The 27,615-nt window shown below is 44.0% G+C and overlaps 2 protein-coding genes across 4 annotated transcripts; both read left to right on the forward strand.

Moving 5' to 3' along the window:
• The first annotated feature begins 8 nt into the window (after positions 1-8).
• Positions 9-6,566, forward strand: LOC139343371 (cysteine protease atg4da-like). Its single transcript, XM_070981001.1, has 11 exons — positions 9-162; positions 2,531-2,778; positions 2,874-2,957; positions 3,050-3,223; positions 3,511-3,814; positions 3,894-3,958; positions 4,343-4,470; positions 4,667-4,745; positions 4,844-4,920; positions 5,452-5,571; positions 5,761-6,566. Exons 2-11 carry the CDS (start codon positions 2,586-2,588, stop codon positions 5,932-5,934), a joined length of 1,398 nt encoding a protein of 465 aa, XP_070837102.1. The 5' UTR covers positions 9-162; positions 2,531-2,585; the 3' UTR covers positions 5,935-6,566.
• Positions 6,567-8,188: 1,622 nt separating this feature from the next.
• On the forward strand, positions 8,189-23,944 carry smarca4a (SWI/SNF related BAF chromatin remodeling complex subunit ATPase 4a). 3 transcript variants are annotated; one of them, XM_070982109.1, is made up of 34 exons: positions 8,189-8,329; positions 11,558-11,824; positions 12,151-12,283; positions 13,119-13,577; positions 13,760-13,858; positions 13,948-14,203; positions 14,623-14,749; positions 14,896-15,069; positions 15,324-15,497; positions 15,634-15,801; positions 15,900-15,950; positions 16,079-16,209; positions 16,350-16,416; positions 16,506-16,618; positions 16,845-16,992; positions 17,113-17,276; positions 17,409-17,475; positions 17,600-17,710; positions 17,823-18,065; positions 18,241-18,354; positions 18,528-18,635; positions 18,761-18,847; positions 18,973-19,019; positions 19,135-19,301; positions 19,485-19,648; positions 19,784-20,050; positions 20,600-20,677; positions 20,771-20,989; positions 21,103-21,365; positions 21,542-21,647; positions 21,743-21,844; positions 21,944-22,076; positions 22,164-22,303; positions 23,264-23,944. In XM_070982109.1, exons 2-34 carry the CDS (start codon positions 11,603-11,605, stop codon positions 23,294-23,296), a joined length of 4,935 nt encoding a protein of 1,644 aa, XP_070838210.1. In that variant the 5' UTR covers positions 8,189-8,329; positions 11,558-11,602; the 3' UTR covers positions 23,297-23,944. The 3 variants fall into 3 exon arrangements, with proteins under 3 accessions (XP_070838210.1, XP_070838211.1, XP_070838212.1); XM_070982110.1 differs by having other exon boundaries at positions 19,784-20,011; XM_070982111.1 differs by lacking the exons at positions 8,189-8,329; positions 11,558-11,824; positions 12,151-12,283; ... (21 more) ...; positions 19,485-19,648; positions 19,784-20,050 and adding an exon at positions 20,168-20,256.
• Positions 23,945-27,615: the final 3,671 nt, after the last annotated feature.

Genomic DNA, 27,615 nt, shown 5'->3' on the forward strand with positions numbered 1-27,615 from the left:
ACGTAACCAGTGTAAACAGGAAGTGAGTGCAAATATATTTCTGCCCTTTTCGTGCGTCGGGTCCTCGGTACCAACGAACCGAAACAGAAGGGCCCCTTCAGTGAAATTCATTCAATGACGTGCTCTCATTAAAGGAGACACAATGACGATTCCTGAATGAAGGTAGAAAATGAATGTCATGCATTGATAATTTCAGTAACCCTCCGAGTTTGGCTGCGAGTGGTCGGGCTCTGAAGTTGGATGCCCAGAAGTTAGTGACTGAACATGAGAAATAGAGCATTTGCTCAAAATATTTACAGGGTTAGCTTGAATTATATTTAAGTCGCAGTTTCCCATATTTGCAATCGTAAAATGCACAAATTTATATCCCCGTACGACGTCACTCTTCGCGTACTTGCGTCGAATAGTAATGTATACGTTTTTGTATTAGTAAGTTAGCCATTGCTTGTGATGTACATTACATAGCATATAGATAGTCTAAATGTGTTATGTATTTTTAAAATAATGTACAGGCCGGCATGTTAGTTATTAATCAGTTAATTAGTCTTTTAGACTTCCAAAGGGACAAATGGCCACCATTTTGTCTGATGTTCAGTCGCGATGCTAGTGGCTGTTGGGGCACGAGGCAGAAACTCCCAGGGATCCCTCCAACCACCATTCAACTCTATTCTAAATGATCATGACACCGATGCAAATGTTCAAAATCTTTTTATTATTACTATTATTTTTAAAATATATGTCTAGATAGATAGATAGATAGATAGATAGATAGATAGATAGATAGATAGATAGATAGAGAAAAAAGAACAAAAATGTAAATAAATAACTTAATGTTGCCTTCACTGCGGCTGCAATTGCTATAGAGCAAAGTTTGTCAGGCCTCAGGGGCTTCTGAACAGCCTGAGGCCCCAAGCAGTCGCCTGCCGTGCCTGTTGACAAGGTGCCTATGTTGGCTAACATCTTAGAAAGTTATGTTGCATCATTGTTACTTGATAAGTAACTGAAAATGATTATTGAACAGTTGTCACTGTAAAGTTAGGACACTGTAAAATGTAAATTATACCAATGCAGTCACTGCAAACAAACAGTTTTAGGAAGTGTTCCTGAACACATGTAGTAATATCCTTTAGCCAATCATGTGTTCACAAAGTGGTGAACCTCTCTCCATCCTCACTTGTGAATGACTGAGCCTTTCCAGGATGCCCCTTTCAGACCCAATCATGATGCTGTCACCTGTTACCAATCAACCTGTTTACCTGTGAAATGATCCAAACAGGTGTTTTTGGAGCGTTCCACATCTTTCCCAGTCTTTAGTTGCTCCTGTTCCAACTTGTTTGAAACGTGTTGCTGCATCAAATTCAGAATAAATCAATCAATGAAGTTGCGGACGTCAGACATTAATTATATTGTCTTTGTACCATTCTCACAGCATCCCAACTTTTTTGGAATCAGGATTGTATGTATGTGTATACACAGTGTAGTAAACTGTATGAACATAACATGAACGAGGATTTTATTATGTGAGATAAATGTAGGAGTCTGTGAAGTTACAAAAGAGCGACATAAGTTCAATAAGTGATCACATACATGATTGTTATGGATTTTCTCATATTATTCCTCGTGTAGGTTTTTGAGTTCTGGGTTCATTTTGACATGGAAAAGGAATGAAGACCAAAGAAGTTTTATTTTCTTCATTTACTAAATCTTTTGAATGTGTTACACTCAGCAGTGGAAGGTAACTAAATTCATTTAATCAAGCACTGTACTCCAGTAGAGTTTTGAGGTGCTTGTACATAACCTGAGTATTTCCATTTTATGCTAGTTTATGCTTGTACTCCACTACATTTCTAAAATGTGTACTTTGTATTCCACTACATCTGTTCGACAGCTACAGCCAAAAGTGACTCTTCAGATTAAGAGTTTATATAAAAAGCACACGATAAGCTCACAAAACTCAATGCATTGTTAAAGATTATACCAGTGGTTCACAACCTTTTTGGATTGTGACTTAAAAAAAAGTGTTATGGAGTTTGTTTACATGCCTTTGAATTGTCAGCAGAGATCTCTACTTTAAACCTGTTGGATCATCCATTCAAATTACTATTTGAGGCCAAAGAGGTAAAATGATCCAATATGTCACTAAAAAAAAAAGAGAGATTTTTGTAGATGAACTTAATCTTCTCGTAACCCTTCAGATTTTTCTTGCTGACTGCTGCTTGTTTCGCTCATCTTGTATCTACCAGTGTATCGTGGTAGATGGAGCAGGCTGAATGTGGGGGAGTACAGACTAGCAGCACCTCTCCTGCTGCAAACTGACATATCTGAAATTCCTTGAGTCACAGGGTGCAGTCACATGGTTTCCCTCTTTACTTACTGTCACGGAGAATCATTCACTTTGCTCTAGCTAACATTAACTCATCAGCTCCAGGCTCAGAACCTGTTTGTTTCATTATATCGTGCTATGATTTACTGTACATGGGGCTCTTGCGTGGTGTGTATGATGTTGTGTTATATCTCTATGTCTTTGCAGGCTGCTATGGAGATATGGAGAAATTCTTTGCACTCAGTCTTGGTCATCTCCAGGTATGAATCGCAGCACCTCCCCGACATGCTCTGAGGGCCAGTCCCCTGCAGGTGGCCTAATGGATGACTGGCTGTTCCTCTCCTCTGAATCTGCTGGACCTCAGCACGTGGACATGAGCAGAGAAGACCAGGAGCCAGAGGACAGAGGCAGACTCAAATCCAAGTTGGTCTCAGCATGGAACAGCGTCAAATACGGTCTGTTTTGCATTTGTTACTCTGTGATAAGAGCAAATGTGATTCTTCTCTTTTGTTTTGTGATGTAAGACTCTCTTTTCGCCTCGATGTTGCAGGCTTTTCCATGAAGCAGAAATCCAAATTCAGCAAGAACTCTCCGGTGATCATGATGGGACAATCCTACGATCTCAAGGATCAAGGTGTGGTCTTGGTCTTGGTCCTCAGACCTCTTGAAATGATCTCTTTCATGTGACCATTGTGCGTTTTAAGTGAGGCTCTGTAACTGTTTCAGGGGAGAGAGAGCGTTTCCGTTGTGCCTTCGCGTCTCTCCTGTGGTTGACATACAGACGGGGTTTCCCTCTGCTGCCGGGCAGCTCCTTGACCACCGACAGTGGCTGGGGTTGTATTCTACGCACGGGCCAGATGCTGCTGGCACAAGGCCTGCTCCTGCACATGATGCCTCCAGGTGACAACACACACAGGCACACTGCCACTGGATCAGTCAGTAGACACATCAATAAAATACTTTCACAGAAACAGTCCGATCTCACAGGAGTGACCAAATCTGGTACACGAATACAAGTAGGTTTCAAAATACTTGTAATGTATAAATATCAGTAACACTTTTATATTTTATTTTTATATTTATTTAGTTGTGTTAAATTTCAAGTCAGCAGAGAGTTAATTTTAAGTATCTTGTGTCTTATATTAGTTCCATTGCATAATACTACTTTATCTTTACGTCATTTTGAGGTTGGACTTGGTCTGTGAACCACCATGCGGTCAGAGATGACATGGACCTGCCAGTGATCAGTGCCACAGACAGTGCAGAGTGTGGGCTGAATTTAAAGGCAGGGCCCAGCGTGAGGGGAAGAAAACTGAGCCTGGATTCCCGCCTGCACAGACCCATGGAGGCGTCTCACAGACGGGTGGTATCATGGTTTGCGGACCATCCTACGGCTCCTTTTGGGATACACAAGCTGGTGGAGCTGGGCAAAAGCTCTGGGAAGAAGGCCGGCGATTGGTATGGACCGTCCATTGCAGCACATATCCTCCGGTGAGACCTGAAAGTCCAGTTATCCTGACCAGCTTTTATCAAGCCGTAACATCCTGCAGTGAATTTCGTTTTGTTTCAGGAAAGCTGTGGCTGCATCGGCGGACCTTCCCAATCTAGTCGTGTATGTTGCACAAGATTGCACCAGTGAGTGATTTCTTTCATCAGTGTGTTTGCTTGCTCCTTTGAAGGAAAAAAGCAAATGCAGCTGTTTTCCCACAGCTGTACAAACAGAGAAATGGAGCAGGACTTCTTTAGACATTCCTCTGTGTTATTGATGAGAGCGGACCATTTAAATCACCTGTGAGAATTTATTTCTTTTTTCCTTCTGCTGTGTTACAGTTACGTGATGCTATATCATAATACAATCTATGTCTCTCGATCAGAGGGAGTACAAAACATACACAGAAAGCATTGCGAGGTAACACATAGCTTAATGTGAGGAAACGCAAAGTATTTCAGAGAAAAAGAAATGAACGTCAGAGGACTTATTGAACTCTGTGGACATGCTCGCTCTCTCTGTGTGTTCAGTCTACTTAGAGGACGTGAAGGGGTTGTGTGAGCGGCCTCCCCCTCAGTCCTGGAGGTCTGTCATCATCCTGGTTCCTGTGCGACTTGGAGGACAAGAACTCAATCCCTCCTACATCACTTGTGTCAAAGTAACAATATTTCATGTGTTTACTCAGAAATTCGCGCAGAAATAAAAGCAGCTGCATAAAACAGCACTCTCAAAGGTGGCTTTGCCCTCTATGAGTTTCTCTATAGCGTGAAAACAGAGAAATGCCTGCTCTGAAGCAAAGCGAAAATAAGGCTTGTAGTTACAAAGATCAACTCATTCATCATTCCTCTCCACAGAAACTCTTGACATTACAGTGCTGCATCGGAATCATTGGAGGCAAACCAAAGCACTCTTTGTTCTTCATCGGCTTCCAGGGTACGTGCAGTGCAGCGTACATCATAATTATAGTGCTCCGCTGTTTGATGTCAGTCTGTTCACTTATTTTTTTTTCCTCTGGCCCTGCTGTGCAACAGATGACCATCTGCTGTACTTGGACCCTCACTACTGTCAGCCCACAGTGGATACAGCAAAGGAGAACTTTCCCTTGGAGGTATGAGGAAGCAGCCTTTCTCTTATTGTTTTCACTCTGTTTTGTTTCCTCCTGTGACAGCTGTGCTCTCTCATGTAAAGCAGAGATTCCCAGCCTTTTTTCAGATGGACCCTCACAGCCCCGTCAGATGAACTCATGTACCCCGTCAACACCTCCAGCCATGTCCCACATGTGTTCATTTGAACTGGCTTTAAACTGGATGTCATTTAAGACTATTAACTATAGGAAAGTGGATATTAGGATGAGCTTTTTTTTAATTTTTTTTTTTGCCATTTCAATCATTAATCTGCTTCACCTGCATTTCTGTTATCTATCCATTATTTTCAGCTAGTTTGACCATTTTATCCGCTTTCTTTGCTGACTAGTTCAACCATTTATCCATTACTTTCACTGCCATAAACTGACTAGAGTACAAATGTTGAATTGATAACATCCACATCAGAACTCATTTAAGTATTTTCTTTAAATCTAATGCACCTTTTTCTTTATTAATTGTTCCCTTCATTTGCCTCCTCTCCCCACTGCTGGCAGTCGTTTCACTGTAAATATCCAAGGAAATTGGCTATCTCCCGCATGGACCCCAGCTGCACCATAGGATTCTATGCTAAAGGCCAAAAGGACTTTGAATCACTGTACACAGTTGTTCATGAGGTATGTGTCTGGGTTATTTGAGTCTCAGCTGGTTTGTCAGTGTGCTGTGTAGCTTTTGGATAGTATGATAAGATTTGTGTCCTACCTGCTGTGAATTTGTCTGGCATGCAGAAAAGTGGCAAGAAGCTGATGTCATTGAACAAAATGCCGTAACGTTTAGAGCTTTTTTTCTGTCTCTTTCTCCCATAGGCTCTCTCCACATCTGCAGAGACGTACCCCATGTTTATATTTGCAGAGGGAAAAAGTCAGGAGGAAGAGCAGGGCAGCAACACACCCACAAGCAATATCACCTATATCCAGAGGAAGAGTGAACTGAGGAGAGTTGACACGAGCAACAGCATGGACGAGTTTGTTCTGTTATGAACAGTAGATGAAATCTGCCCTGAGGGGCGTGCGGTGATCAGTGATCACACATAAATGTGACTGTTACACTGTGTGGCAACTACTGAGCGTAAGAACAATGTCTGCACTAACCTGAAGGGACTCCGTAAAGGTTGTGTAGAATGAAGTAGCCAGGTATCATTAACAACACTACAATATTTTTATTGCTGTTAAGTTGTCATTTGTATTTTTATTTATTGTTTTTAAACGAGAGCATTTAAAGTAGTGTCATTCAATTGAAGGATGTTTTCCATTTTTGCCATCTCAGCCGGTTTTATCCATGAAATCCACACGGTCGTGCTCTGTTTCCTTAATCTGTTCAATAGAATAAAAATAGAATAATAATGAGATAATAAGTTTTGAATTTAATTTGAGTGTTACTGTGGGATACACAGTCTATCACTGTTTCATGTCATGTGACAGGATGTGCTGCCTTTGACTGGATTAGTGAATTACATTCTTGTAAACATGTGACTCACACATGAGAAACACAGAGGAAACAGTTTTGCTGGAGGATAAGTCAAACGCTGTGGGAGCAGGACAAAATATACTGAAGATATTGTTATGAGCTGGATTGTTTTTGCTGTCTCTTATCTCATTAAAAACAGTTGATGAACAACACAGTAACTCACTGTTAATTCTGTACACAGTCGTGAAAAGACATTTAATGCAGTGAAGTTCATAACCGCCTCAGGATGAATTATTATCACTGTAGTGACTGTCTGACTTTTCATCTTGTGCCAGTATCTGGTCTAAATTTCAGTTTATGCAGTACTTTGGCTTATGACCAAATACTTACAATGACATTCCCATTCGCCTCAACTATACGTTGTTTTGTACTAAGTAGCATGCATGTTACCAGTCCACCTGTCCCCCTTTCTGCCCACAAATTTCTGTCTGTGGAGGCCCTCAGTAGGACCACCTCTCTGTCCAGCCTCTCCAGCCCATACAGCTCTGCCTGCTCCTAAGGCATCTGAGCAAGGTCCAGCTCCAGGTCCGAATCCTGGCTTCGGTTACGTCGTCAAGCAGAGTAACATCCTGAGAGGAGCAGGTGTTGAGGCCAAGTAGGCAAATTCCTCAAGCTCCAGGTTCAGCAGGAGCACCAGGGACTCAGTAAAATGCTCTGTGATCGCAACCAGCTGGAAGGTCTCCTCCAGCAGAGCCAGGTCAGCCGGCCAGAGAGAGCTCCACTGCAGGCTGCTGAGACCTAAATCAAAGCTCATGGAGTGTTTTCCAAGGCCATTACGAGGCTCTTTGGGGTCCCAGAATGACTCTGGTAACTCCAGGAAAACAGACAATGCTGTGTTTACTGTCTTTTTGGTTAAGGTGAAAGCAGGAAAAGTGGAAATGTGATAAGAGAAAAGACACACATCTGATACACTTTGATGATCACAGTCACACCAAGATAATGAAGAGCAGAACCGTCATTGAGGTTCACAATGTGCGCACCAAAGCACAGTCGCATTGACAGACTTAACCTGGACGTTTGAATACAGAGATTTAAAAATGGGCTCCGTAATAGTTCAAACACTACCATTATGGTGAATAATTAGTGTGATCTTATTTTTTTTTTGTGGGTAAATGTAATTAATATGACAGTGAGTGACCCACTTTCAAGTCCATCAAAAGCAACATACTGGTGGCCTCTGTTGTAGATAATACAAAGCACTGCTCTAAAGAATTGAATTGGGCTTAAGTAATTAGTTTATTATTTGTTTAATTGACAGAAAATTAATCAGTAACACTTCTTATTTATTCAAGTCATATTTAAAGGACATGAAAAGTGATATAACCGGGTATAGACCTGCTGTCTGGACTAAACAAGCGTTTTGAAGAAGTTGAAATCCCGAGGTGTTTATCGTATTAATAAATACTTAAAATATGTATTAGTTGTATTATTGTAGTATTGAATAATTTGTGCGTTTGAGCACACAGGCTGGCCATAACGACACGCGGAAAACTGTCTGGTACCGTGCGTCTGTGTCTCTCCACGAACAGGCCCAGCGCTCGGCCTGGTTAAGTTTGATTCTCTGCACGTGGGAGAGTGTTTGAGTATTTTCACACAGAAATAAAGGCGCAGTTTAGTGCTCTTTCTCGCTGTCTGTTCCACAATAACTCGCTCTCCCCTCCCCCACGCCGGCTTCTCGCTCTTTCATCCCCCACTGTAACGCAGCCTTCACTGGGCATGCGGGCTGAGTGAGGCGGCGGAGGGGGGCGCTGCAGAGCCGCACAGGCCGGTCCCTGCGATACAATCTGCCGAGAGAGGGGGGTGAAGGAAAAAAACCAACTGGGTAGGTCGGTCTTTGTTTCTGGCTAGGAGGAAAACCAAGAGACGCTGCCACCGGTGAGGATCCAAACATCACCTTTCACCACTTGTGTAAGTTAACTGTAATTTTGTTGTTCCATCGAGGGAGTTTTGTCTGTGTTTTCCGCTGCTGTGAGCGTCTCCGTGTGCTTTTATATGGTCTTTTTCGTTGAGCAAAAAGACGAGACCGACATTACAGTAGCGCTGCTGTGGCGCGACAGTGTGCAATGAATGAAAATTGTTTTTGGAAATGTACTTAGAGCGGAGCACCCAGCCAAGGGTACGGGAGGCGCGTTGGATCAATCAGCTCCGGCGATGAGGGATGCTCTAACCTTCCACAGGACACCGCATCTGGACAAATTCCTCGGAAAAACAACACATTTTTTGTGCCTAATTGGCCTGGGAGAGCGTGGCCGGCTAGGCTAACACAACTAGCTCGCTAGCATGCTAGGTACCGTCAGCAACCAGCTTGTGTTTTTGTGTTTGGCTTTTACCTAGCAGGCTAGTCTGAGTCGGCCTTTTTCTTTTTAGCTTTGCCGTCGGTTTAGCTGGGTCCAGTGAATACGAGTAAAGTCGTGTTTCATTATGCAAAACAAGCTATTAAAACGACGGGTTTACAGGCGGCTAACGGACGTAGCGTTAATGTGACGTTAACTATTAAATCCGGGTAGGCCTGGCTAATGCTAGCTAAGCTACCAATGCTAATAATAGTTAACCTAACTGGTTAACTAACTATAAGTAAGCATTATAACAACTGGAGTGGCAAAAAGTTTTTACTTTGAACTGCGAATCTCTCTCACTTTTAAGAGATGCGTCTGTATCAGCACCTATTGTATGTTTTGTATGGAGCCTCGTCTATATGTTTTTTTTAATCGTTTTGACTCATGAAGCGACAGTTTAAATGACCTCCTCTGTGTGAACGAAGCTCACATATTGCAGATAGTTATATGCCTCACTTATTGCTTACAAATCAGAGGTGGATGTGAGTGTTGTGAATTATATTGTTCCGTTTAGCAGCTGACCATCTGTCACATTTTGAACCAACAAGTGTTCAGGATTGGACATATGTGAGAGGACATTTCACCCCACAGCAGTGAGAAAACTTTCATTTTTTTGTGATCAGTTGTGGTTTGGAGGTTTTGGGTCGAGGTCACCCAACAAGCAGAGATTATTTTGTGTGTGGTTTGCACTTTGCAAAAGCACCAAACAATACTTTTGAAAAACATAACAGCAGCATCACATTGCAAAAATAATCACTCAACATGTGCAGCGATCCACAGAAGTTATTGAGAGCTGCTTTCTAAATGCCCGCTGTTTTAACTGTCGGATGCACGCTTTGTGGGAGAAATTTGATTAATGCTCTAAATGTGGGTTGAAGCAGACAACAGTTTTCATCTGTTATAATACGGCGCATTGAGCTTGTTAATTTGTGGTTAGCTCGGGCTGATATCTCCATGCCTCATCAGATCTCATCGATCATTGTCTTGTGAATTTGTGCTTCTGGGAAGATGAAAAAGGATGACCTGTCGCTTTGTGAATATGCGGTGGCTTGCAAAAGTATTCATCAGGTGTATTACATTGTTTTCTGAAGTATTGTTTCAAAATTTTTTCCAAACAAAATCTGAAGAGTTGAGTGCATATGTATTCACCTCATTGCTGTGAAGCCCCTAAGATCAAGCACAACCCCTTGCGTTCAGAAGTCATAGAGCTAGAGTCCACCTGGATGCAATTTAATCTCAGTGTAAATGCCTCTGTTACGCGAAGGCCTCAGAGTTTGCTGGGGGAAAAAAAACATTTTCAAACAAATGGCACCATGAAGACCAAGGAGGTCATCAAACAGCTTAGGAATAAGGTTGTGGAGCAGTACAAAGCAGAGTTACATTATTTAAAAAATCCTGCAAGAAGGTATCAGATGATACCAAAATTTTACTTTTTGGATCTGGTGCAAAATGCTGTGCATGGTGGAAGCCAAACCCAATACATCACCTCACTCTGAGCGCATCATCCCCTCAGTGAATCTCAGTAGTGGCAGCATTGTGCTGTAGGGGTGCTTTTCATCTGCAGGTACTGGGAAAGTGGCCAACACTGAGGGCAAGATGGATGGAGCCAAATACAGGGCAATTCTTGAAGAACACCTGTTTCAGTCTGCAAGAGGCCTAAAGATGGGATGGAAGTTCACCTTACAGCCAGAGCTACACTGGAATGGTTGAAGGCAAATAATGTCAGACTGGCCCAGTCAAAACCAGGACCTCAAGTTGATTGAGAATCTGTTTCAAGACTTGAAAATTGCTGTTCAAAGATGGTATCCATCCAGTCTTACTGAGCTTGAGTTAGAGCCAGTTTGTCAAGAAGAATGGACGCAAATTGCAGTCTCTAGATATGGAAAGCTGGTAGAAACATACCCCACAAGACTAGCCACTGTATTTGCAGCAAAAAGTGGTTCTACAAAGTATTGACTCTGGGGGTGAATACTAATGCATTAGAAACATGTACATTCCTCTTGATGGTTCGTAACACAGACTGTCATATCACAGTTTTACACCTCATGTTTGTCAAACTGAGCATACATGATTATATGATACACAGAGAACATGGATCAATCAATCAATAATCAGAGTTCAAAGAGTTTGCGAATACTCGCAGTGGGAAACGGCAAGAGTGAACGTTGTAGCAAATGCTGGAGAAGCGAGAGAAAATGTCCTGAGACAACCCACAGGCAGTAAAAATAACAGATCCTCTTACCCAATGCACTGCTTTGATGATCAGCCGTTGTCAGTTGTACAGGATTTTGTAGTCCTGTCCATGTGCTGGATATTTAATTTGTTTGTCAAAAAATGAGGAATGTGTGAAAATAAAATTTGTTTTCAGAGTCATTGTTAGAACTGTCATGGTTTTATTAGGCAAGTGGGAAAAAGTACATCCCTAATTGTGGGAGCACAGACCTCTGATAGATATGATTTAGACAACTGAGTGAGTGAGAAGAAATAGTGGTGCCAGTCTCTTTGTCTGCAAATCTGTGGCACTGAAGTTTCTGAGACGCTTGACAACAGTAAAGTATCATCTGCATATAGCAGTAAGTTGTGTTTTTTTTGCCCTGAAGCTGTGCTTTTAATGTTGTTGTGGCCCCTAATGGCTTATGCAAGAGGTTCTACAGCCAGGGCAAATATCAGAGAAGAGAGGGGGCTGCACTGTTTGGTCCCGTGCAGTTCAAAGGGGGCAGAAATGGTCCCATACAAATATGTATGTTCATCTGTAACAGATGGTTTCTGATCATTGCCTTAATGTCATCTCTCTTCACAGGGGTACTTGCTGCTTCCACACATTCCCCCACGTTTCCCCTGAGAGATGTCCACCCCGGACCCCCCAATGGGAGGGACACCTCGGCCTGGACCCTCCCCGGGCCCAGGGCCATCTCCAGGAGGTATGATGGGGCCCAGCCCAGGCCCCTCTCCAGGCTCAGCCCACAGCATGATGGGGCCCAGCCCAGGACCTCCTGGATCAGGACACCCCCACCCTCCACAGGGACCCTCAGGATATCCCCAGGACAACATGCACCAGATGCATAAAGTACTATACCTATTTTTTTTTAATTCCTGTGTTTAGCCTGCTTTCATTAACATATTTTCCTCTTAGGTTGAAATTTGAGTTCATGGCTTCATCTTTTGAGCTAACATTTTGCGATCACAGTGGTGCCTGTCTCTGCTCTTGAGATGGTTAACTGTTATTGACAGTCTTAATCTAAATATTACCTTTTAGCGTTGACACCTTTTAGCAGAAGAGCTAACAAACTAAGATTATACTATTACTAAATATGTAGCTTTGGAGCAGTTGTAAAATAGAAGTTCCAACCTCACATCAGTATTTGACTTATGTATGTATTGTTTTTTAATCAGCCCATGGAAGCCATGCATGAGAAGGGAATGCCCGATGACCCCCGCTATAGCCAGATGAAGGGCATGGGTATGAGACCAGGGGGACACAGTGGGATGGGACCCCCTCCAAGCCCAATGGACCAACATTCCCAAGGTAACGCACCACACAGCATTATGTTTTATGTCGCCTCTGCTGGAAGTTCTAGAGAGGTGAAACATTGAGTAAATACATTCTCATGTTAATATCATTGTGCAGCCTGAAGGTTGTCAGCGTGAATCCTCAGATAACTTGAGTTGTATACTTAGTCAACACACAGTGGGTGAAAACAGATTAAAATGAATTTTTCTTTGTTTTGTTTGTCCCTGAAAAAACTCCACAATGGAAGAACAGATAACTGAATCACACAGATATACTGTGCTGCCTGTGTGTGTGTGTGTGTGTGTGTGTGTGTGTGTGTGTGTGTGTGTGTGTGTGTGTGTGTGTGTGTGTGTGTGTGTGTGTGTGTGTGTGTGTGTGTGTGTGTGTGTGTGTGTGTGTGTGTGTGAACCCATCCAGCCGGTTTCTCTTCTTGTGTTGCTGCTGGTTTGGCAGCATGAGTAGACAACAGTAGGCAGGACAGCGATAGGGGCGGGGTTGAGGGGCTTCCCCTTTCAGACAGCAACAAAGGCAGCTGCATCTACAAAACCACAGTCAGTAAGCAAACGTGGATAGGAAGAGACAGACAGACATAGGAGCAGTGCAATGACATGATGGCAGTGTCTGTGATCTTGAGGTGGTTGTGTGTTGAAGTGAAGAGTGTTTTGTTCAGTCTTCTTCTGGTCAGTATTTGGACTTATAGTCTGCATGTTACTTAGCTTGTAGTCAGTATTTTAACTGTCATTATGGTCAAATACAGATTAGTTGTTAGAAAACATTACTTTTTAAGCACAATGCTTGAATTTATTTATTTTTTGGCATTCCCATCACTCATCTGTTCTGTGTGCCCCAGGTTACCCATCTCCATTAGGAGGCTCGGAGCACGCACCTAGCCCTGTCCCAGCCAACGGGCCTCCCTCTGGCCCTATGATGCCTGGAGGTCCCTCTGGCCCTGGGGCTGGGCCTATGGAGGGCAGTGGGGACCCAAACCAGGGAATGGGTCAGCCTAACCGTGGGGGTCCCCAGGGTCCAGGCGGACCCGGTGGTGCAGGAGGTGGACCAGTTGGTGCAGGTGGACCCACTCCTTTCAACCAGAACCAGTTGCACCAACTCAGGGCTCAGATTATGGCCTACAAGATGCTGGCACGCAGTCAGCCCTTACCAGAACACCTGCAGATGGCAGTGCAAGGGAAGAGGCCCATGCCAGGGATGCAGCAACAGCCAATGCCCAACATGCCACCAACTACAGGACCTGGAGCTGGGCCTGGGGCTGGTCCGGGACCAGCTCAGGCCAACTACAACAGACCACACGGTGGGTGTAGTTTGTGCGTCTTAAGAAAATTGTACCCACATTTATAAGCTAAGGTCAAAACAAAGACATATTTGATAGCTCAACAGAGACACCTTGTGGCTAAATTTATTTTGTTTATTTATTTTGAGCTGTCCCTTTATTTTCTAATTACCAGAAAAATCTTACCATTCTCCTTGTTTCAGGCATGGTAGGTCCAAATATGGCACCTCCTGGGCCTGCAGGAGTTCCTCCAGGTATGCAAGGACAACCTACCAATGGACCCCCTAAATCATGGCCTGAAGGTAAATTTAGTCTTGAGGCTCACCTCAGTCAGCACTGTGAATGCTGTATGTGCACACGCAGCAACACTGACTTGATTCCTCTCTTCTAGGACCAATGGTGAATGCAGCTGCGCCATCCAACCCTCCTCAGAAGCTGATTCCACCACAACCCACTGGTAGACCCTCTCCAGCTCCTCCCTCTGTGCCCCCCGCTGCCTCCCCAGTAATGCCCCCTCAGACGCAGTCCCCAGGACATCCGGCCCAGCCCCCTCCCATGATGCTTCACCAGAAGCAGAATCGCATAACCCCCATCCAAAAACCTCGTGGGCTGGACCCAGTGGAGATCCTCCAGGAGAGAGAGTACAGGTGAGACGGGGCAGGGAATAATATGGAAACACACAGGGGATCAGTGTTGTACCAAACAACAATAAACACAAACAATAAAACAGTTCAAAGTTAGTTAATGGCACCATGATCCTTCATAATCATTCAGTACTATAATTATTGTAACAAATGGATGGAAACTAAGAAAGTACTTCTACTAGATAAATGCAGGCACACACAGTATATAAGCTGAAGAGAAATTGACCAAAGACAGAGCCTGGCAGAGTTCCCGTTTTACTCTTGAAGAGAAATCTCATTTTTCTGCATGAGCTTCATTTGGTTACAAAGATGAGACTGCCATGATTTAGCAATCTGAGTATTTTAAATTGTGGATGGTCAGCCTGAAGGGGAGAAAAATAGTGGTCATCACTAATATATTTGTTTAAATATGTATTCTTCAGGCTACAGGCTCGTATTGCTCATCGTATCCAGGAGCTGGAGAACCTGCCTGGCTCTCTAGCCGGTGACCTGCGCACCAAGGCCACCATCGAGCTCAAGGCCCTGAGGCTGCTTAACTTCCAGAGACAGGTAACCATGATGTTACCTTCAGTTCAAAGAGTAGACAGCTGTGGCATGTATTTACCTTCTGCTTATTTAATCACTCTCCAGAGTTACTGCTCTGTCACTGTTGAATAGATATGTTTTTTAATTCATCGTGTTTCTTGTACCCACAGCTGCGTCAGGAGGTGGTGGTTTGCATGCGCCGTGACACAGCTTTGGAAACTGCCCTCAACGCTAAGGCCTACAAGCGCAGCAAGCGTCAGTCTCTGCGCGAGGCCCGCATCACTGAGAAGCTTGAAAAACAGCAGAAGATTGAACAGGAGCGCAAACGTCGGCAGAAACACCAGGTACTGAAAAAACTTGTGCACGTGGGAGCAAAGCAGCGTGGTTTAGGGTAAAGGGATTCATTTAGCAGTTGAGCATACATTGGTTAGTCCCAGAAACACTACAGACCTGCTCAAGACAGCAGAAATAAGCAGGAACGTTGTTTAACACAGCAACCAGAGGGTTAAAGAAAAGAAAATATAAAAAGAGCTTCATTTCTATTCACCTTGTTTCCAGAATGTAATAACAGTGGTGGCCTTGTGTGTCCTGTCAATAGGAATACCTCAACAGCATCCTGCAGCACGCCAAGGACTTTAAGGAGTACCACCGCTCCATCACAGCCAAGATCCAGAAGGCCACCAAAGCTGTCGCCACTTATCATGCCAACACTGAGCGCGAGCAGAAGAAAGAGAATGAGCGCATTGAAAAGGAGAGAATGCGGAGGCTGATGGTGAGACTCAGATCTATTGAGGAGACACTTAAATGAAAATTACGTCTGTATTTGCTATTATGTGGACAGTTTCAGAAAGACATGTTGTCTGTTAGTCCAACACAAGCATGTAACGTCTCTGTGAATCTGGTCCCAGGCTGAAGATGAAGAAGGCTATCGTAAACTCATCGACCAAAAGAAAGACAAGCGTCTGGCCTACCTGCTGCAGCAGACGGACGAGTACGTGGCCAACCTCACCGAGCTGGTGCGCGCCCACAAAGCCGTACAAGCTCTCAAAGAGAAGAAAAAGAAGAAGAAAAAGAAGGTAAATGTTTGTAACGGGCGTTTGTTAGGTATTTCTTTGGTACTAAATTGCATTTTTACATGTGCTTTTAATTTGTTTGTTTTTTTTAACCTTTTCAGAAGCCAGAGCCTGTGGATGGTGGTGCTGCTGGTCTGGGACCTGATGGAGAGGTGAGTTTAAAAGAGGATCACGTCTGTTTGAATAGGACGCCATTATTCATCTTAATGTGCAGTTTATTCATATACCAAACATCTTCTTGACAGTATTAACGTTTTCCTCCTTTCCCCTCTTCTCCCAGCCTTTAGATGAGACCAGTCAAATGAGTGACCTTCCCGTGAAGGTCATTCACGTGGACAGTGGAAAGATCCTGACTGGGGTTGAGGCTCCTAAGGCTGGTCAGCTGGAGGCCTGGCTTGAAATGAACCCAGGGTCAGTGTCATGTCTGCCAAACGCTAACTTTCACATTGTTGAATTTGTGCAGATCTTCTGGAATAAAGGGTAAAAGTTACAGCGCGTAGACTGCATTTTCATGTGTTTAACCTTGTCCAAAACATTTTGTTCCTTTGCAGATATGAAGTAGCACCGCGTTCAGACAGTGAAGACAGTGGTTCAGAAGACGAGGAGGAGGAGGAGGAGGTATAGAACACAGTCATCTCTTCATCAAAGCAAAGTGGTCGCATGGTAAACGTGAACAGTTTTCTGACCTCTCTGTTTCTCTTTGTCAGGATGAAGACGATGAGCAGCCTCAGCATTCTTCAGCTCAATCAGAGGAGAAGAAGAAGATCCCTGACCCTGACAGTGAAGACGTATCTGAGGTGGATGTCCGGCACATCATTGAGTAAGATTTTGGCCATCTTTCTTTGCAATAAATGAGTTTATGATAACTCTAAAACTGACAGGTCGTGATGAAGTTACACAGAGATATTTGAAAGGCATCGCAGCGTTGCCTTGTGTTTTCTTTTTGTATCATAGTTGTTTTCATTTGCTGCATTTCACTTGCCCAAAAATGTCTCACTGTATTCTGTACTCTTTCATCCTCACTCCACCCCTCCACCTTCCACCAGACACGCCAAGCAGGATGTAGATGATGAGTACGGCAACGCGAGTTTCAACCGAGGCCTGCAGTCGTACTATGCTGTGGCTCATGCTGTCACTGAGAAAGTGGATAAACAGTCCTCACTGCTGGTCAACGGGCAGCTCAAGCAATACCAGGTATATAAGCAGCACATGCTGTAAAGACTTTGTTTATGAGGGAATCCGTTCCTTGAGAGGTTTTATGAGTATGTGGTTTAATGAGTGCAGCGATGCTAACTTTGACCCGTTTCTGCTCAGATCAAAGGTTTGGAGTGGCTGGTGTCGCTTTACAACAACAACTTGAACGGCATCCTGGCTGATGAGATGGGTCTAGGAAAAACAATCCAGACCATCGCCCTCATCACTTACCTCATGGAGTACAAGCGCCTCAACGGGCCCTTCCTCATCATCGTACCTCTCTCGTAAGCACCTTCCTCGGCTCCTTGAGGGTTTATCTGTGACAGAGTCCTTTAACATAAAGCTGCATGAGTTGTGTTTTTATGTTTCTGTGTTGAGCCGAGTAGAAACATTTCTGTTGTGTCTTATGTTACCAGAACTCTATCAAACTGGGTGTATGAGTTTGATAAGTGGGCGCCATCTGTTGTGAAAGTCTCCTACAAGGTCAGTGGCTCCTACTTTGATATTCAGCCACTTTTTGTCATCATGGAAAGTGTTTAAAACCCAAAGTCAACCATGCATTCAGGGATTTGGCTGATTTTTTTGCATGCATTGTTGAACTTTTCAGGGTTCTCCAGCTGCTCGTCGCGCATTCGTTCCCATCTTGCGCAGTGGAAAGTTTAACGTGCTGCTCACCACATACGAGTACATTATTAAAGATAAGCAAGTGCTGGCAAAGGTAAAGAAGCGTCCTCGGCTTAAGTTTCAGGTTGCATACGAGATGAATTCGATCATGTATCCGTCCCTAAGTCTTTTGTTCCTCTTTATAACTTATATATTTCCTCCCAAAGCTTCGCTGGAAGTACATGATTGTGGATGAAGGCCATCGTATGAAGAACCACCACTGTAAGCTGACCCAGGTCTTGAACACGCACTACTTGGCCCCGCGGCGTCTGCTGCTCACAGGCACCCCGCTGCAGAACAAGCTGCCTGAGCTCTGGGCTCTGCTTAACTTCCTCCTGCCCACCATTTTCAAGAGCTGCAGTACATTCGAGCAGTGGTTCAACGCCCCCTTTGCCATGACTGGAGAGAAGGTGGGTTGGTCTGGTTGGGGTTATTGTACGTGTTTGGGGAGGTGAGGTCATGAAAATTAGAAATACTCTCACATACCAGTATTTACAAGCAGCCCACATGCATGAGTTGCACAAAAAATGTTTTTTAATGAATGGATGTACCCCTCTCAACCCCACTTCTCTTCTTTTCTTCAAGGTTGACCTGAACGAAGAGGAGACCATCCTGATCATTCGACGTTTACACAAGGTGCTCAGGCCCTTCTTGCTGCGCCGACTCAAGAAAGAAGTCGAGGCCCAGCTGCCTGAGAAGGTCAGCTTTCTTTCAAATAAACATAACTGGCTTTCACTGAGACCACATATCCTCCTTTGATTTCATTCCTGCAATATTTCTCGTTAACACAAATATGTGGATGTTTATTTAAATCAAATAATTGCTAGAAATTGGTGGCTTTCTTAAGTTTTCCCCTTATTGTTGCTTTTTAGGTGGAGTATGTGATCAAGTGCGACATGTCAGCCCTACAGAGGGTTTTGTACAGACACATGCAGGCCAAGGGAGTCTTGCTCACAGATGGGTCCGAAAAAGACAAGAAGGTAAGGCCATGAAAATAATGTCTTTTTAAATTTTGTTGACATAAAGTATGGGACAATTTGTTATTTCAAAGCTCAAAGATAATTGGAAAGTAAAAGTGTTTTTTTTCTATTCTATAACTTTCAAGGGTAAAGGTGGCACGAAGACCCTGATGAACACTATCATGCAACTGAGAAAGATCTGTAACCACCCCTACATGTTCCAGCACATCGAGGTAACAAACAGAAGCTCCGCCTTAAACAAACTAAATATCTTTCATCCAAGTGCACCAGAAGAGGAGCACCTGATGAAGAACGCAGATAGAAGCGAATGTGACCCTCTTTTGTTTTTGTTTTCCAGGAGTCTTTCTCTGAGCATCTTGGTTATTCTGGTGGAATCGTGAGCGGGTACGTAAAGGTTGAAGTTGTGTGTGTTTGTAGTAGATGTGTGTTCTGGGAGGATGTGGATATGAGGTGCATACTGACTCATTCTTCCTCATATTCCTCCGTCTTGCCTGTCCAGCCCTGACCTGTACCGCTCCTCTGGAAAGTTTGAGCTGCTGGATCGTATCCTGCCCAAGCTGAGGGCCACCAACCACAAAGTGCTGCTCTTCTGTCAAATGACCTCACTCATGACCATCATGGAGGACTACTTTGCCTACCGTAACTTCAAGTACCTGCGTCTGGATGGTGAGACACCTCTGAGCAAGGCAAACATTAGGCATTTGCCACCAACCCAGCCTCTTATGAACATGTGCTCACACTCTGCTTGTAAATCTATGCCCAATGGCCTTTCTTTTAAATATCTTCAGTATTTTTAGGGTTCTTGTTCTGTCACCTCATCATATGGAACAATCTTTCCCCGTCCCACAGGAACGACCAAGGCAGAGGACCGCGGCATGCTGCTGAAGACTTTCAATGACCCAGCGTCTGAGTACTTTGTGTTCCTGCTCAGCACCAGGGCTGGAGGTCTGGGCCTCAACCTGCAGTCTGCTGACACAGTCATCATCTTTGACAGTGACTGGAACCCACATCAGGTACTCAAATGCAAATATATTTTGGCATTAACACAGGTCTCAGTCATGGCAGTGAATATGGTAGTAATTAATAACTATAAACCACACACAGTCACTGCACTTGAACTAATCATATGCATGTGTGTACTCCTACAGGACTTGCAGGCCCAGGACAGAGCCCATCGCATTGGTCAGCAGAACGAGGTGCGCGTGCTCCGCCTCTGCACCGTCAACAGCGTGGAGGAAAAGATCCTGGCGGCGGCCAAGTACAAACTGAACGTGGACCAGAAGGTCATCCAGGCCGGCATGTTCGACCAGAAGTCTTCAGGCTATGAGCGCCGGGCCTTCTTACAGGCCATTCTGGAACACGAGGAACAGGACGAGGTCGGGGCTCGAGGAGGCTGCCGCACTAGGGGGGCGTGGGTGGGTGTGATCTGAACCTGTAACCACATCGCCCACCCACCCACATCCGCCTGTGCGCTGCTCCACCTCTTCATTCTCTCCCTTTTTTTTTTTTCTCTTCTGTCTCTTCCTTATTCCCTCTTTTCTCAGGATTTGTGAGCTTTCATCAATCCAGACTCTCCTTTTCTCCCTCTTATGTATTTCTGCTTCTACACATACCTTTGATGGTTAATATGATACTTTATCTTTCATGCTTAATGTGAATGCTTTTCCTTTTTTAGTCCTTTTTTCCCTCTTTCTGCTGTTCTTGCAAATATCTTTCTCCTTTGCTTTTTAACATTCAAATGCAGTTCCAGAGATAGCTCAAGCAGATGAATATGCTAAGCTTCAGTCATGTATTACAGACATAATGCGTATATTTGCAATGTCAGCATAAGGTAAATGGTAATATACATTGCATTGTTTTTTTTCCTTTTCATGTAAGTGAGTCAGTTCAGAGACTTGGCTCTGAGGTGCCACATGAATCTGTCCTTAGTCTCTTGTCACTAACTGTGTCTCGTTTGTCTGCAGGAGGAAGACGAAGTTCCCGATGATGAGACAGTCAATCAGATGATTGCCAGGAGTGAAGAGGAGTTTGAACAGTTCATGGTTAGTTCCACTTCTAAATCTGTTATTAGCTGCTTTGTAATTTCACAACTTGACTCCACTAAGCCCCATGCTGCATTCCTTTTTTTACTCCAGCGCATGGATCTAGACCGGCGCCGCGAGGAGGCCCGCAACCCGAAGAGGAAACCTCGTCTGATGGAGGAGGACGATATGCCCAGCTGGATTTTGAAAGACGACGCTGAGGTTGAGAGGCTAACTTGTGAAGAGGAGGAGGAGAAGATGTTTGGCAGAGGATCCCGCCAACGTAAGGAGGTGGACTACAGTGACTCGCTCACTGAGAAACAGTGGCTGAAGGTGGGTTGTTGTCATGTTTAGTTTGTAACTTTGCATCTTAGGAGGCAGAAATTAATCAATCTGAAATGAGTTTTGATCCGATTCAGCTCAATGATCATTTCTCCTCGCTGCAGGCCATAGAAGAGGGAAACCTGGAGGACATCGAAGAGGAAGTGCGTCACAAGAAGACGACCAGAAAGCGCAAGAGAGACCGTGACCATGACGGCGGCCCGGCCACGCCAAGCTCCAGCAGTGGGCGAGGGCGGGAGAAGGACGAGGAGGTGAAGAAGGCGAAGAAACGCGGCCGCCCGCCGGCTGAGAAGCTCTCACCCAACCCACTTTCCCTCACGAAGAAGATGAAGAAGATCGTTGATGCTGTCATCAAATACAAGGATGGGTGAGAACATTACTGAGTCTAACACTCTAGCTTTGACCACGCTGACAGAGGAACTTGGCTTCCTGACGAACTGGATCATATCTCTGACAGCGATTATTATCATTAGTAGCAAGTGGTAGCTTCCTCATTGACTCACAGTGACGCATACTAAGATCACAGCCTCCTTGTCTCAACAGTAATGGCCGACAGCTGAGTGAAGTCTTCATCCAGCTGCCATCTCGCAAGGAGCTGCCCGAATACTATGAGCTCATCCGCAAACCAGTGGACTTCAGAAAGATCAAGGTGAGGACGCCTAGCTGCTAAAAAAAAGTTCTGTAGTCCTTTTTCATCTGATCATTTATTGACTGCTGCCTTCCTTTGGGCCCTCTTTCCATCAGGAGAGGATCCGGAGCCATAAGTACCGCAGCCTGAACGACCTGGAGAAGGATGTGATGCTGCTGTGTCAAAACGCCCAGACATTCAACCTGGAGGGGTCTCTGGTGAGTTAAGCCACAAGCAAACATGCTCTTAGTCAAAATAAGGAAAAGGTGGAAGCTCAGGAGAGCTGTTAACGTGCTCTCTGCCTGTGAACCGTTCAGATCTATGAGGACTCCATCGTGCTGCAGTCTGTCTTCACCAGTGTGAGACAGAAGATTGAGAAGGAGGACGAGAGCGAAGGAGAGGACAGTGAGGAGGAGGAAGAGGAGCCAGACGAAGGCTCAGAGTCTGAATGTGAGTATCAGAAACGCTTTACACGAAAGCTTTGACATGATCAGATGAAGGAGGCAGTTTTAACTTGTGTCTTTTGCTTTTTGTCAGCTCGTTCAGTGAAGGTGAAGATAAAGCTGAGCCGGAAGGAAAAGGGGGAGCGAGGAGGAAAAGGACAACGGCGGAGGGGCCGCGGTGCCCGGGCTAAACCTGTGGTGAGCGACGATGACAGTGAGGAGGAACAGGAAGAGGTGAGACGAGCAACATCCCACTGAGAGGCTTAAAGCCAGTCTTTAAAACATTCTTCATGTGTCCTCGCTGTTGGACTTATTGGAGACTGGATTGAACCAAATTCAGTCACACATTCAGGAATATTACCATTATGCGCCTCTGTGCACATGCTGTGGCAATGATAAAACAACAGACAGTCCAGCAGATGGCAGTAAAGCAACTGCTGTAAAACTCAGCAAAAGAACAGGAAGAAGAAGAAGAAGGGGCAAAGCCAGTTATATGTGAGCGTGGCAGAAGACATCCGTTATTATTTTTAAGAACATGGCGAGGAACTGTTTTTATAATGTATTTAATATTCAAAAAGTTTGCGAGAGTTGTGTTTTTTCATGATCTAACTGCAAACAAGATGTGGATTTAAATGCGTCATCAGTGGAGCCTTGTGATTGGTTCCACGTGAAAGTGTTTTGACGTAGCTGTTTCAAGCTGATTCTTGGAAAAAGTTGCACAGCGGCGCAGCCATTTTCCTCAAATATTACCAGGTCTTGAGGCAGGAAATTGACGGTACAGATTTCCCCGTTATATCGATCCCTGTAGGTTCCTGAACGTTTCAGGGATACACTGCGTGTGTGTGAAAGGGGCTTTACATACATATCTGCCTGTCACATCTGATGTGGCAAATCTTTAATATTTCTCCAGAGCTCACATCCATATGCAGCAAATGCATTTTCAGGTCCAAACTAAACTTCTTGCTAATATTTGTAACATACAGTTGAAGCAATAAATCAGTTAATAAAACAGTCAGTCGACAGGAAATGAATCAGTATCTTGATATGTGAGGATTGTCTGCATTTCTTTTCATGCTTTTATTCTTTTGTGCGATAGTAAACTCTCTCTCTCTCTTTGGTTTGGACTCTTAGTAACAGGAATTTTTTAATGTTTTGTGCCATTTATTGACAAAATGGTTTGTTTGTTTGTTTCAGGAGCGTTCGGCCAGTGGCAGTGAGGAGGACTGAAGTGAACCACTTGTGATTGGACCAACGGCCCACTGAGCCCCTCGACTGGACTTTATATATTTTACTTAGATACAGCAGGGAGACAGTGGGGAAAGGACTAGTTTTACCTAGACGAGCTGATTTTTAGTGAGACAATTGTATTCTCATTAAAGTATACCATTAATTAAAAACCAATGAAAAAACTAAAATATGAAAGATATGAACCATCCACTTCCATATTTAAACCATTTTCCCCAGTATGAATAGTAGTGTGTCTCTTTGCCTTTTTTGTTTTCTCCTGTAAATGGAAAATGGAGAGTCTGACTTATCGACTGATCGTGGGCCATAAAGACAGCTGTTTTTTTAAGTGGTATGAATTTTGTCGTCTTTTACTTCGAGACAAAGCGTCAACACGTGAACCAGGAGTCACTGTTCCCTGAAGTCCCCTTTTGAATGCATGTCGTGCGTGTCTGTGGAAATGCACCTGGATGTGTCTTCACTATTATCTCTGTGTTTAATTTAAGACTACAAGCGGGAGCACGGTACATCCCACCCTGCAGCCCCTCCCTCTCAGGTTGTGTATGTAATGGGGGAGGGAGGGATAGGACCATTTTCTCGTGTCGGTGTCACTGGATTCCAAAAAGTACAATAAAGGCATCTCATGATTAATCTGTAGGCTTCAATTTTTTTTGTCCAGAACACATGGAGACAAGTTTAGTAACTGCATCTGTCCACTAGGTGGCCTTCTGAGAAAAGGTAGCAGCGCAAAAGGGGCTTGTTTACACTCTCTACCATCATTTTCTCACCGTCATTGCGACGTTTCATGAACACAGTTTTCAGGGAATTCACAGCCATGTATCACTTTTATTCCCGGTGTCTGTCAGATGAACAGTATCCCTTCATCAAAGCCACCAGTCATGTTATTTTAAACTGTGTGTTCTTTAATTCTATACTATTATCTGTGTAAAAGTGGATATTGTGTGTTAAATCATGCAATTGAACTGTAAATGTTTTGCTGCTTGTCACTGAAGCCAGACTTCTCAACCATTAATCTATCACGCTATTTCACAGTTTAACGTATACTTTAAGCCCAATTTTTCAGATGTTTGTCCATGACTTTTGCTTATTTAACCAGTTTAACTATTTCAATGGCTACATGCTCAGATAGCTCTGATTTCTCAGTCACAACATACTGTGTAGTTTTCAGATGCAACTGTTTCAATATGTGGATTATCAAATACATTCTTTTTTCCAAATGAGTCGAGCTAATCTAAATTTTTTCCATGTGCACCGTGGCAACTGTAGGAGCAGCCCGCGGGTTCCTCCTTGATCATCTGATCTCAGTTTTCCAACACCGTCCTCACTCCTCTGCGGTTACTCCCCTGACACACATACACATCCTCCTTTCCCGCACGTGATTTGCTAGTACCTATAGGGGCACATGCTCCAACACCTGAACAAACATGAGGGGTTATATCTCCGTGAATCTGCTGTGTGGGTGATTTCTCATGCCTTGGCTGAGACACCTCAGCACGATTCTCCCAGTGGACTCATTTTCCTTTGTGAATGTGTTTGTACAGTTGTATCTGTCCTTATTTCAGGAGTCATTTGCTGTTTCCTTTATAAATATTCTCTAGATCACCTAATGGATTAAATCAGAGCCTTCAGTGACAGAGGTCTGACTTGTCTTTGTCAAAATGACTGAAACTAAGCAGGACAGGAGACCTCTCAACAGCTTCCCCCGCACCCTTTTATTGTCCCGTCCTCTTTCAACACAGCGTCAGCCTTATCTTCTTTTTCAGGGTCAAATGCAACTTTGTGCGAGAAACAGGTCATTTAGTGAGCAGCACTCCCTATCCGTGCAGCCGCTCCCTACCCACGAGCCACAATGACAGCAGGGCGATCCACAAATGTATCCTTGGGCTGGCAGGGGACATTTTCAGGGGATGATGGATAGCCGAGCACATGCATGAAGTCTGGAATATTTAATGTACACGTTAAGCCAGAGAGCTTTCTTTGCCTCTGATTGGACTGTAGAAACAAAGCTCTCCCACTCTCACCCTGCCTGCTCTTCTGGAGCAGAAGCCAGAAACGTGATTAACTACATCTGGAAGAACCTGATATGAACTGCAAGGGAGGGCAGAGACAGAAAATCCGTTACAGCCAACACACTGTTTGTTTTATTGGGGGGGGGGGGGGGCTGGGGTAATACTGGAAGTACCAGAAAGTGTTGCCAATGGCTGAGGTGAGAAAGTTGAGATTGTGCTTAATGAGAGGCCATCAGTTGTGAACCTCACCTTCACTCTTGTTTCTATTCATGCTTTCTCTGTCAGGGCACGCAGGATTTTCTGCCTCCCCACCTATTGTTTCAATTAGAAAGGGGTGAAACAGAGGAGGATGGGGGATGTGTGTGTGCATGTTTTGGGATAGGGGCTCACAGCATTCAGCTGACTTCTCTTTGGGAAGTTAGAGGTCAACCCCAGCACTGTTTAGAAAACGGTCCATGTTTCATAGTCGGTCACCCAAAGGACCCAGTTTTAGCAGAGGCCTGAAAATTCCATGTCACTTCTTATTAAATGGACCCCGATGTGCAGTAGAGTGGGGGTGAGAAGTGGGTGGGCTCACTCTCTGGAAAAGGCCAACATGGGACGGAAACAGTGTCTTGTACAGTACGTGGCACTGGATCTGTAGAGTTCCTAAAGTAGCTGCTGCAAAGTACATTTGCACAAATACTGTATTAAAGTGCAATACTAATGTACCTCTACTTTATTTGATTATTTCTATTTTATGATTCTTTAAACTTTACCACATTTCAGAAGGATTATTCATATCATTTACTTAAGTAAAAGTAGCAATCCCACATTATAGAGATGCTCCTTTACCAGTCAAATCTGAATCTTTACTTAAGTAACTAGAAGTTTTGCCAATAAAATGTACTTAAAGTATCAAAGTAAAAGTAGTCATCATGCAGAATGCTTCCTACCCCTGACAGTACTGCTGACACATTCACATGTATGCAGTACTTTGGTGCTTTTACTTGACTAAAGGATCCGTGTCACTGTATCTGTATCACATACACTTCCATCGCGCTGCTCTCTCTTAAAGTGGACACCACACGCATATTGTATCGCTGGCAGCAGTGTGACAGCCTTGGCATTGATCCTTGAATTCCATTTGCTGCTGTGAGGCAGATCTTCAGCCCTGAGGTGAAGACACAGCTAACCAGACTCTGTACTTAACTGCGTGGGTGACGTTTTGTTTTCACTGTGATGGTTTCCTCATGTGCTCACTTCAGCTATGACTGAGCCTGTTTCTTATGTGTCTTTGAAGTTTCACTTGTTTTTATGTTTATCAGTGGAATTACGCTGAAGGTCACACATGATAAAATGGACTCAATCAGGGGGTTGATAATAACAGGGTCAGAGTATTGTGGCCAGCTCCACGTGCTTTAGCTTCTTGTTCTTTAAACCACTGTCAGTGTTCCAGTGCCCCTTCCATGTGCATTCAAAGGAAACATCTGGATAATTGAACTATGTATATTCCTGAAATATATGGCGCTCTCTCTGCTCGGTTCAAGGTTGTATTTTCAAGTTTTATCTTTAGATGTGCTTTATCTCTGCACCTCTTCTGATGTAAATCCCATTGTAAACTGTCTTATGGGCCCAGCAACATTTGAGACTTTGAACCCGAAATAACGTGCCGCTCGTTATTTACGAGTGGTGACCTACCTCAGTTCAGGAAGTAGAGATATGAAGATGAAAGCTATGCTGATGGCTTTATGGACTATTTTTAAGATTGTATCAGGAAGTTGTACTTGCTGGTCAGTGAGTCTGTTGTATCTGTTGTATTTTGGTCAGTTAACTTTGTACTTCATATATCTTTTGTGTTTTACTTGATTAAAGAAATGACATTAATTAAATTGCATGTACACTATACTGCCAAAAGTATTCACATACCCATCCAAATAATTGAAATCCGGTGTTCCAATCACCTCCATGGCCACAGGTGTATAAAATCAAGCACCAAGGCATGCAGACTGTTTCTACAAACATTTGTGAAAGAATGGGTCACTCTCAGGAGCTCAGTGAATTCCAGTGTGGTACTGTGATAGCCGCCCGTGCAACAAGTCCAGTCGTGAAATTTCCTCGCTCCTAAATATTCCACAGTCAACTGTCAGTAGTATTATAACAAAGTGGACGTGATTGGGAACAACAGCAACTCAGCCACAAAGTGGTAGGCCATGTAAAATGACAGAGCAGGGTCAGCGGGTGCATAGTGCACAGAGGTTGCCAACTTTCTGCGATCGGTTGCTACAGACCTCCAAACTTCATGTAGCCTTC

The sequence above is a fragment of the Chaetodon trifascialis genome, chromosome 15, assembly GCF_039877785.1.
Source record: "Chaetodon trifascialis isolate fChaTrf1 chromosome 15, fChaTrf1.hap1, whole genome shotgun sequence".
NCBI classification, from domain to species: Eukaryota; Metazoa; Chordata; class Actinopteri; order Chaetodontiformes; family Chaetodontidae; genus Chaetodon; species Chaetodon trifascialis.

What these genes read in the sequence shown, in the direction of transcription:
- LOC139343371 (XM_070981001.1), top strand. Translation starts at nt 2,586, where the DNA reads ATGAATCGCAGCACCTCCCCGACATGCTCTGAGGGCCAGTCCCCTGCA. An exon ending in TGTTGCACAAGATTGCACCA is followed by an intron (nt 3,959 to 4,342) that starts GTGAGTGATTTC and finishes CTGTGTGTTCAG; the next exon opens with TCTACTTAGAGGACGTGAAG. An exon ending in TGTACACAGTTGTTCATGAG is followed by an intron (nt 5,572 to 5,760) that starts GTATGTGTCTGG and finishes TTTCTCCCATAG; the next exon opens with GCTCTCTCCACATCTGCAGA.
- smarca4a (XM_070982109.1), top strand. Translation starts at nt 11,603, where the DNA reads ATGTCCACCCCGGACCCCCCAATGGGAGGGACACCTCGGCCTGGACCC. An exon ending in GCCGCACTAGGGGGGCGTGG is followed by an intron (nt 20,051 to 20,599) that starts GTGGGTGTGATC and finishes GTTTGTCTGCAG; the next exon opens with GAGGAAGACGAAGTTCCCGA. An exon ending in GTGAGGAGGAACAGGAAGAG is followed by an intron (nt 22,304 to 23,263) that starts GTGAGACGAGCA and finishes TGTTTGTTTCAG; the next exon opens with GAGCGTTCGGCCAGTGGCAG.